At 58.5% G+C, this 9,945-nt stretch overlaps 1 protein-coding gene across 1 annotated transcript in view; it reads right to left on the minus strand.

The window, feature by feature from the left end:
- Window positions 1-4: 4 nt before the first annotated feature.
- The window catches only part of WNK2 (WNK lysine deficient protein kinase 2), a gene marked incomplete at its 3' end in the record, with an annotated part of 43,464 nt that continues 33,523 nt past the window's right edge, over window positions 5-9,945 (minus strand). The window contains exons 2-6 of the mRNA XM_006106735.1: window positions 6,583-6,755; window positions 6,139-6,359; window positions 3,899-4,056; window positions 1,615-1,703; window positions 5-179 (exon numbers count right to left, since the gene is read on the minus strand). Of these exons, the coding sequence (XP_006106797.1) occupies window positions 5-179; window positions 1,615-1,703; window positions 3,899-4,056; window positions 6,139-6,359; window positions 6,583-6,704 (765 nt within the window). The remainder of the gene's footprint in view (window positions 180-1,614; window positions 1,704-3,898; window positions 4,057-6,138; window positions 6,360-6,582; window positions 6,756-9,945) is intronic.

Raw genomic sequence — 9,945 nt, forward strand, 5'->3', positions numbered from 1 at the left:
CGAAGGTAAACTCTATGGCCCCATTGTCCTTGGGCTTGCCCTTCAGTTTCTTGGGGTCCTCTACCCAGAGCCTCAGGGCAATGGTGGACTTCCGGCCGTGGTCCTCCTCAGCCAGCTCCACCCTCACGCCCGTGTCCTCCGCGAAGAAGGCGTGGCTGAGCAGGTCCTTGATCTCGTACCTGGGGAGGGAGCAGCTGAGGGCACACCTGCTGGGGCGGAGGCCACCCGCTCTCTGGACCGTCTGGACCACCTGCTCGACTGCTCTGCCTCCAGGGGGCACGGAGCAGCTTACCATTGCCCGCCCTGCCTCCTGGGGGGACAAGATGGCTCCTGACACATCTCACCGGGCAGCATTTGAGGCTCTTCTCTAATTATAAAGAGAAAGCATGCCCAGGGTGAGAGCCCAGGAGCCCAGGGAGGGCCGGTCAGCCAGGCTCTGCGGTGCGGACACGGGCCGCTGTGGGGCAGGGAGCCCGGTGTCAGACACCTGGCTCCATAGGACTGAATGGGACCTGGAATCTGGAACCATATTCAGGGGTTTTCTGGAAGCTCCTCAGGACAGGGCAGGTGCAGCGGCTGGGCGTTGCCATGGTAACCACTTTGCCCCCACTACCACCACCACCATTCCAAACACTAGCTGCTATCTGGCAGGAATGGATCCATGCACTGTCCCAACACAGCCTCCACCAGGGTCAACTCTGGTCACCACGGCTGCAAGCTCCAGGGCCCAGCCCTGCGGGGCCGGCACACGCAGGGGACCGGGCGAGGTCCTGGCTAGGAGGTGGTCTCACAGGGTCTGTGCGAGGATTCTCCCACCCTACGTGTGTTCCTGCACTGTTCTGATAGGGGTTATAGCTCACACTTTTTAGCATTTCTCCTTAAACGAACAAAACATGACAACCTGCGGGGGAGGAGAAGTGCCCAGGGACCAGGACAGGGCCCTGCCCCAGAGACGGTGGCTGTGGAGAACGGCAGTGACCAACCCTGGGCACAGTGACTGAACACGGGGCTGGGAGGCGAGGGCTGAGGAAGAGGAGGAGGACGGGAGGGGAAAGATGGGCAAGAAAGGAAGGGCAGAGGAAGGCAGAGGAGAGGGGCGCAGGGGGAGGGAGGGAGGAACGGATAGAGGGGAAGAAGGAGAGCTCAAAGCACAGCCTCGTTTCCTGCTGAGCAGCTGAGGGAGAGGCCTGAGAACACCTGAGGAGGCGGGCGGTTGGGCGGCCTCCCGGACTCGAACATGATAAGCTGCAGGAGGTTTGGATGGATCAGACACAGATGCATGGGATGTGCAGCCTGGAGTTCAGGGGAGAGGGCAAGACGAGCCGCACAGGGAGGCTGGGCACGGGGAGGCTGGGCATGGGGGCGTCCTGCAAGCTGGAACAGACGGATCCACCAGAGAAAACAGAGAAAAGGCAAGGGGCAGAGCGAGGCCGCAGGAGCCCCCTGGTGGGCCGGAAGCTCCCCGCAGATGGAGAGGGCTCCAGGACAGTCCCCAAGGTCAAGGAGTGTATTCCAGCGCGTCCCACTGACTGCAGCGGGCTGGCGCCCGTGGCCCAAGCTCTCTGCAGGCCAGCTGGAAAGATTTCAGCGGGCCCAGTGCCGCTGGGAACTCACCTCTCCTCCTTGTTTTTGCAGATGCACTCCCCAATAATCTCCTTGATTTCGGGATCGTGCACTTTCTCAAAGCTGGCCGGCTTGATGCCCTGCAGAGATGAGCAGCGTCACCTGATGCGGAAGTGGGCTCTCCAGGGCCCCCACTCTCCTCACACTAACCCCGAAGACCAGGCAGGAAGTGCACCGGCTTCGGGTGGGGACCGGTGGGCGTGAGCTGGGGAAGGAAGTGGGGACCCTCACCCACTTTGGTGAATGGAGGAGGCGGGGCTGGTGGATCTGCCCGAGGGTCTTGGAGGCTGAAGGAGGAAAGGCCCCTCCCAGGCCAGCCTTTCTCCCACACGCTTGCTCAGGCGCGCTAAGGGCAAGATCCGTAGTCACTGCGGCTGACGCAGGGCCGCCGAGACCCTGGCCCACTGAGGGTTGATTTCCCAGGCCCGTAGCTCAAGGCTTTTGCAAACGACTGTGCTATTCAGTTCCACCATCCAGTTCTGTGGCAGCGACCAGGCCAGATGACCTTTAGGCAGGGGTGCCAGGGTGTGCCAAGCATCCACACGGGCCAGCGCCCCAGTGGGCAGTCACCGTGCAGCCTGGCCACGGTGCGGCAAAAGCCCACAGTATTGCAGGGGCGGGGCCAGACCGCAGGGTTCTCTGTCATCTGCGGGAGCGAGGGGTTGCCTGAGGGACATCCGGTGGTTAAACATTTAAACACACTGAGGGCTCAGCCATCATGTTCTTTCTCCTTCAGCAAGACCCCCCTCCCAGGCCCGTCCCGATGTCCTTTTTCATGTATAGAATGGGGAGCGCATTTTCCCACCATGAGGGGGGACAGACCAGAAAATGCCCCACAACTCCGCAGTCCAGGTGAGACCCCACTGCACCCACCAAACCCTGACCCCCAGGACCACACCCGTAGCCAATGGGGGTCGTGCTGTGTCTGACGCGGGCGGGCGAGAGTCTGATACGGGACCCTGGGCTTCAGGAGCGGAGAGGGCTCCCCGTGGAGGCAAGAGCTGTGCCTCTCCCCGAAGCCACAGAGCAAGAGGCTTCCCGCGGCCGGGAGGAAGGGAGGACCCTGTGGGCGGGTCTGAGGAACCACCACAGGCAGGTGGGCACACTGCCACTTACATCTGAGAAACCGGAGCCCCCAAAGCCGGTGAAGACTGTGCCAGAAGAACAGGGCACGGCTCTGGAGGGGCCATGTCTGGGCTCGTTGCACGGAGCCAGGGGAGCTGAAAGCCGAGGGCACAGTGATCCCCCCGAGCCTGGGCCGAGTGCGGGTGCACAAGGAGTGAGCTGACGGCAGGAGCACGGTGCCACTGGCCCGAGGACCCACTGAGGGTCAGGAACACGCTGCCCGCTGCCTCCTCCGGGACGTGCTGTCTGGCTGTGCCTTGCTTTCCCAAACCAACATGGGTCCCACAGGCGCCTCGGGACCTGGCCATGGCTTGTTTCTGGGGCCTAACAGGGCAATGGGGCTGCTGGGAGAGCCAGGTGTCCGAGGAGCACGCCCTCGGGGCTCAGCCCATCTCCCCAGGCCAGCAGGTGGACCAGAACGAGAGTCTCCAGGCGGCTCCTCCCACACCCAGAGCCAACACCAAGGCCCCGCCGTGAACCTGCATCTCAGGCCCCGCCATCCTGGAGGAACTGCCCACAGCCTTTCCTGCCGGCAGCACAGGGAGCTGCACCCAACTGTGGGTCCTGACCCGCCCCGGGGCATCCAACCAGAGCCCTGCTCTCCTCCTCAGAGCCCGAAGCCCGAGCAGCACGCAGGAGGGGCTCAGAGCTCACGCGTGACCACTAGCTCAGAACTGAGAACCAAAGGCGAGAGCCAGCGAACCCCAGGCTGGCTCGGGAGTGTGCAGTGGGCTGGTGCTGGGGTGGCAAGAACCAGGCTCCTCTGCAGAAGCCAGGAGCCTACAGAAGGGAGTGTTCTGTCTGGGGGAGCCCGCCCAGTGCTGCAGGCAGACAGGGACCGACTAGGGCCCGGAACAGCCACGCCCGCTGCGCTCCCCCAGGCAGAACGGCTGCAGGGGAGAACGCGTGGTCTGTCTGATTAAATCCAGAAGACACACACGCCCGCGGCCCCTGGCATGGCCCAGAGGAGGGGCTCCAGCCTTGCAGCGCTGAGGCCCTGGCAGCCCCGGGCACTGCCCGCAGCACTCGCATCACTGCTGCTGCGGCTCCACCTGCAGCTGGAGCCCGAGCACCCCGCCTTCCCCACCGGAGAAAGGCGCGGCCCTTCCCCTCAGCGCTGTGCTTTCCGAAGGCCTCGCGCGGCACTCACACAGGTGACCTTGCGGTAGATCTGCGCGGCGTTCTGGCACTCCGAGTAGGGGTACTCCGAGGTGGCCATCTCCAGCATGCACATGCCGAAGGCGTACACGTCCACGGACTCATCGTAGTGCTCCTCGTACATCTCGGGCGCCATGAACTCGGGGGTGCCTGTGCCGGGCAACAGGTGCAGGTCAGCGGTCAGCGGCCCAGAGCCCCGCCCCATCCACGTGCCGGGCAGCAGGTCCCGGAACCCTGACTCAAACAGGACTGTTCTGTAGACAGAGGTTCCCGAAAACCCACCCAGGACCCTCCTGCTTCTGGCTGGACCAGCCCACAGAGCTGGGAAACGCTGGGTGCCTCTCAGGGGCAGAGCACAGCCCGCACTCCCCTCCGCAGGCCCAGGGAACCAGAGCAGACAAAACCCGTGGCCACCACAGAACTGCTGAGATGGCAAAAACCCAGAAGAGCCCCAACATCCCCAGACAGGCCCATCGCACGGCAGAGCGTGGGCAGCAGACCAGGACGGCACAGCACGGCATGGGCACTGGCTGGCAGGTACCAGGTGGAGACCGTTCATGCGTTCCAAGACACAAGGCTTTAAAATGATGTTCACTCTGAATTAAGGCCGTGAAGACTTACCACAGGCAGAGCAAAGTACACAAAACACACACGTGTGCACACGCTGACCTCACAGTGCGCGCCCATGAGCACAGACGGGACTCATCTGGCAGCTGTGACAGCGGTTTTCCTTAGTGACACTGGTCTAGGTTTTTTTAGTTTTTCTGTAACAAATTTTTGCTCTAATAATCACACTCCTTTTGTGAGAACAAGTCCAACTGAGCATCTGTCAAGCTAAACACAAAGGGGCATCCTCTTCAGTGAGGCTACTTTTTAACTTCTCCACTGACTATGGGAGGTTTTCTGAAGGTCCAAGTTTGTTAAAAAGCAGTTGCAAAATACCATGAACTAGCTGTTGTGTTAGAAAGCATATGGCGGGAGGGGGGTTGTCTTCAAAATGTTTATACCGCAGCCCTGGCCTGCGTGGCTCAATGGTTGAGCATCGTCCCGTGCACTGAAAGGTCACGGGTTCGATTCCCGGACAGGGCACATGCCTGGGTTGGGGGAGTGCAGGCGGCAGCCAACCAATGATTCTCTCTCATCACTGATGTTTCTATCTCTCCCTCTTTCTCAAAGCAGTGGAAACATGTCCTCAGCTGAAGATTTACACAGCTATCTCTGTGGTGTCTCACGGAGCCCCACTGGGAGCTCCTGCAGCACGTTAGTGAGTTCCAGATGTCCTGAACCCCATAAAGAGCTGCCCCAAAGCCCCTCCAAGCTCTCTCTCGGCAAAGCCAGGAGGGCCACTGCCTGAGGCCTAGACCCTGTGGACAAAGAGCACCCCCTGCTGGCCAGGACCCCACTCTGGCCACACTCAGAGGCCAGACGCACCTGTCTCCCCTGACTGCAGCCAGGGCCCTGGCCGCTGTGGCTCAGTGGTTGAGCATCATCTCATGAACCAAAAGGTCGCAGGTTAGATTCCCAGTCAGGGCAATGCCTGGGGCTGCGGGCTTGATCCCCAGCAGGGGGCGTGCAGGGGGCAGTCAACCAATATTTCTTTCTCTCCCTCTCCCTTCCTCTGAGGGCTCTGCCCAGAAAGGCTGCGGAGTGGCTCTCAGAGGAGGAAGAGAAAGGCAGAGGCTGCCAGAACTGGTTTGGCTCAGCCAGTGAAGCCCCAGACCCCGCACTGAAAGGTCCCAGGTTCGATTCCGGTCAAGGGCATGTACCTGGGTTGCGGGCACATCCCCAGTAGGAAGTGTGCAGGAGGCAGCTGATCGATGTTTCTCTCTCATCGATGTTTCTAACTCTCTATCTCTCTCCCTTCCTCTCTGTAAAAAAAATCAATAAAATATATTTTTAAAAAAAAGAAAAAAAAAAAGAAAGAAAGGCAGAGGCCAACACAGCCAGTAAACCGCATCCAGTGAAGCCCCAGACCCCGCCCACCCAAACCCTTGTTCAGTCCAGGCCCCAAATACCTCGGTTCCCCACCTGCAGAGGGCGCTCCAGCCTCACCAGCCGGAGTCCCCGAATCGCTCTGTTGTTCAGGCCGCCTTCCTGCTCCTGAGCGCCACAGCCCACAGGCGCCAGCCTCACCACCTGACCCACAGCCCCACGCAGGCCCGGGAGGCCACAGCCTGGCTGAGGGGAAGAGGGGGCAGAGGGGGTGGCAGGGCCTGGGAGAGCTGAGCTCACCTATCACACTTTTGGCAAAGGACGCTCTCTTGAGGGTTGCCAGGCCCAGGTCGCCAATCTTGACGGAGCCGGTGGGCCCAGTGATGAAGATGTTGTCACACTTGAGGTCCCGGTGGATGATGGGGGGTGTCCGGGTGTGCAGGAACAGCAGCCCCTTCAGGATCTGCCGGCACCAGCTGCGCAGCACCTTGGGCTTCATCACTTTGAACCGCTTCAGGTACCTTCGGGGCGGGGGGGGGGGGCTGCCGGTCACCAGCTACTCATGTGTGAAAGGGCCTCCCACTGCGGCGGGCCATGCATTTGTCACCCAACAGGGCACCCTGTGAGACAGGAGTGCTGACCAGACACCAGGCAGGACCACCGGCTGCTGTGGGCCCCGCACCCTGGGCCGAGCCCACCCTGAGGCCCCGGTGGGCCAGGCGCCCAGGCAGGCGACACACTCACGTCTTCAGCGTCCCGGAGGTCATCAGCTCCGTCACCAGCACGATGCACCGCTTCCCCTTGGCGCTGGACTCCCAGAAGTCATAGAAGCGCACGATGTTGGGGTGCTGCAGGCCCTTGAGCATCTCGGCCTCCTCCTTGAACCGCTGCCGCTCGAGCTTGGTGAGCTTCCGGTCCTAGAGAGACAGGCACAGCTGAGCGGGACAGGGCATGGCCTTTCACAGAGCCTGCTGATCCCAGGGGGTCACTCCCTCATTTCCTCCTGCTCAGGGAGCACAAAGGAGGGGGAGGGGGAGGGGAGAGCCCACCCTGAGGAGGAGCCCCTAGCTCATCAGAAAGAGCTCTGCCCTGGTGGGTGTGGCTCGGTTGGTTAGTGTTGTCCAGGGCACTGAAGGGTCACAAGTTCAATTCCTGGGTGAAGGCACATACCCAGGTTGCGGGTTCAATCTCTAGTGGGGGCACACACAGAGGCAACCGATGGATGTTTCTCTCTCACATCGATATTTCTCTCTCTCTCCCTAGATTCAATGAAAAACATATCCTTGGGTGAGGATTAAAAAAGAAAAAGATCTCCAGAGCCAGAGCAACCTCCAGCCACTGCAGTGCCAATGCTCCCCTCCCTGCGCACACCGAGGGTGCCTCCTGGCGCACCTGGGATCTCGCGCTGCTGAAGGGAAGCACTGACATGGGACTCTGAGGGCCGGTTCATGACCACAGCATCACAACCAGAAACCAGGAGAGACCAGAGCCAACGGCAGAGGAGGAAGGCCAGGGTCCCAGCCACGCCCACGTCGGTGCTGGCACAGGCACACATGCTGCACCCACACCCTCAGCACGTGACACACTCCAGCACCCTGCCCAAAGGCTACACCTGACCCGCGCCGGCCACCACCCAGGCCCTGCCTCGTCCATCCCAGCAGCCTTCTGCGTCTAACTTCGCCTCACAGATCAACCTCACCTCCGCAGGCCCCAGCACGCTTCTCCCACATCCTGAGCACATGGCCCCCAATGTCACCTCGGTCGCAGTCCAGCGAGCCTGCAGAGCCTGGCAGCACACGCCTGGCCCTCCCACAGAAGGAGCCCCAGGAAACAGGAACACAGCTGTGAGTGAATGGGGAGCTTTGAGGAGTTGCAGGAAGCAGAAGAGGTGCATTTGGACAGATGGTGGGAGAAATCAGAGCTGAAAGGAAACACAGGCCTGGACTCTGGGGATATTTCCAAAAGAGCCCAAAGGCATAAAGATTCCAACAAATCCAGAGAGGAGGTGGGGAGGGGCTGGGGTCATATAGAGGTCATCGGGTTACAGGATTCTATCCCAAGTGGTGCTCTGAGCGTTAGGCACCCTTCCCCACAAACCAGCCCCATCCCACAAACCCCCATCAGCCTCGCCATGCCAAGTGGGCCCAGCTGGCAAGAGCACCCCAGAGCAAAGGAATACCAGGAGAAAACAAAGACAACTTCGAGAACATCTAGCTCATGTGCTCGAAGGTCCAAGAGGCTGACACACATAAATGAGAGCAAGTTTCTACTGAAAAAGGAGCAATCAAAATTCCCAGAGAACCAAGATGGCTGCGCAGGTACTCGCCACCTCCCACAACCACATCAAAATTACAACTAAAAGACAGAACCACATCATTCAGAACTGCCTGAAATTGGGTTGAATGGAAGCCCAACAACAAGAGAAGTAAAGAAGAAAGCACATTGAGGCTGGTAGGAGGGGCGGAGGCACGGAACAGGCTGGTCCAGCACCCACCTGTGGTGTTTTTTAAATCAGAGGGAGATCTCAGCTGCAAAGGCCTCCCATGTGGAGCAAGGGGTCCCAGCTCAGGGTTCCAGAGCTGAGAAGAGAAGTTCCTATAACTCTGGGCTGTAAAAACCAGCAGGGATTGTAGCTGAGTGACACAGAGGCTGCTGGAGACCCAGGTGTTCCTCTTAAAGGACAAGGCACACGGACTTACACGGAATCACATCTTCTGAGCTCCAGCACCAGGTGGCTTGGGGGGGCCCAGGGACATACGAAGAGGAACTAGACTGTCTGGTATTGGAGCAGGAACTCAGGGGCAGCTTTCTCCCAGATCAGGGAGCTTACAAGGGTCATTGTTCCTGTGCTGGGACCTCCTGTGTCACAGAGCTGACTGGCAGCCATATCTGAGTTTTCACTAGCTGGAACACACTGTTCACTCCGCCCTGGTGATTCTGAGACCTTGCCCCATCCAATTTGCAGCCCCACCCAAGCTGTTTGCAGTGGTTTTCCCATATGAATGGCCTATCATGGCTCAGGCTTCAGACTTTGCTAAAATCTCTCAAACAAGCAGTAGCTGGTGTCAGCATGCCCCAAACATATCAGTAAGAGGCTCAAGACTCAGCACTAGCACCAGCCTGCCTTGCTTCACAGCTGGGCCTTGTGTGGGCACTTATAAGCCCAATACAAGTAGCAGCCTCTGCAGACCTCTCTGTATCTATTGCTGGGTGGCCCCAGGCAGTGGCTGACTTAGCACCTCCTGAGAGGCCCTAGAGCCAGTGCACCAGGTGGACAACTTCAGACCATACCAGACTACAACTCTACACATCCACAAGTGGCACACTCAAAAGGCAGACTCAGTGAGCACCAAAGCCCCAATGAAGCAAGTCCTACTCCATAGGGGTGCCTCCTACACAGCCGCTCTTCCACTGTATTCCCAGCTGCTCCTCATAGCCAATTGACCTTCAGGCCAACAGCAATAGAGGTTCAACTACAAGACTGTACACTAAGCCCACACAGGGGTGCACCTAGAGTGCCCAGCTCAGGTAACTGGGGAGGCTGAACACTAGGCCCTACAAAACATCTACTATACAAGGTCACCCTACCAATTCTAGGAGATATAGCAACTCTACCTAATACATAGAAATAAACACAGGGAAGCAGCCCAAATGTGAAGACAAAGAAACATGTTACAAATGAATGAAATGGAAGCAAGCAAACTACTGGATACAGAGTTCAAAACCAATAGGTTACTCAAGGATCTTGATGAGAGCTTCAAAGGACTCAAAGAGAGCTTCAAGGGGCTTAGTGAGACTTTCAAGGACCTTCGTGAGAATGTCAAAGACATAAAAAAGGACCAGTCAGAAATTAAGCATCCACTAACTGAAATAAAAAAAATAATTTACAGGGATTCAACAGTAGAGTAGAGGATTCCAAGAATCAAATCAACAATTGGAATATGAGGAAGCAAAAATCACCCAATCAGAAGAGCAAAAAGAGAAAAAATAATCCAAAAATATGAAGATAGTGTAAGAAGCCTCTGAGACAACTTCAAACGTACCAACATTCGCATGGGGGGGGGGGGGGAGTGCCAGAAGGAGGAGAGAGAGAGCAAGATATTGAAA

This window comes from Myotis lucifugus, unplaced genomic scaffold, assembly GCF_000147115.1.
Source record: "Myotis lucifugus unplaced genomic scaffold, Myoluc2.0 scaffold_896, whole genome shotgun sequence".
Classification (NCBI taxonomy): domain Eukaryota; kingdom Metazoa; phylum Chordata; class Mammalia; order Chiroptera; family Vespertilionidae; genus Myotis; species Myotis lucifugus.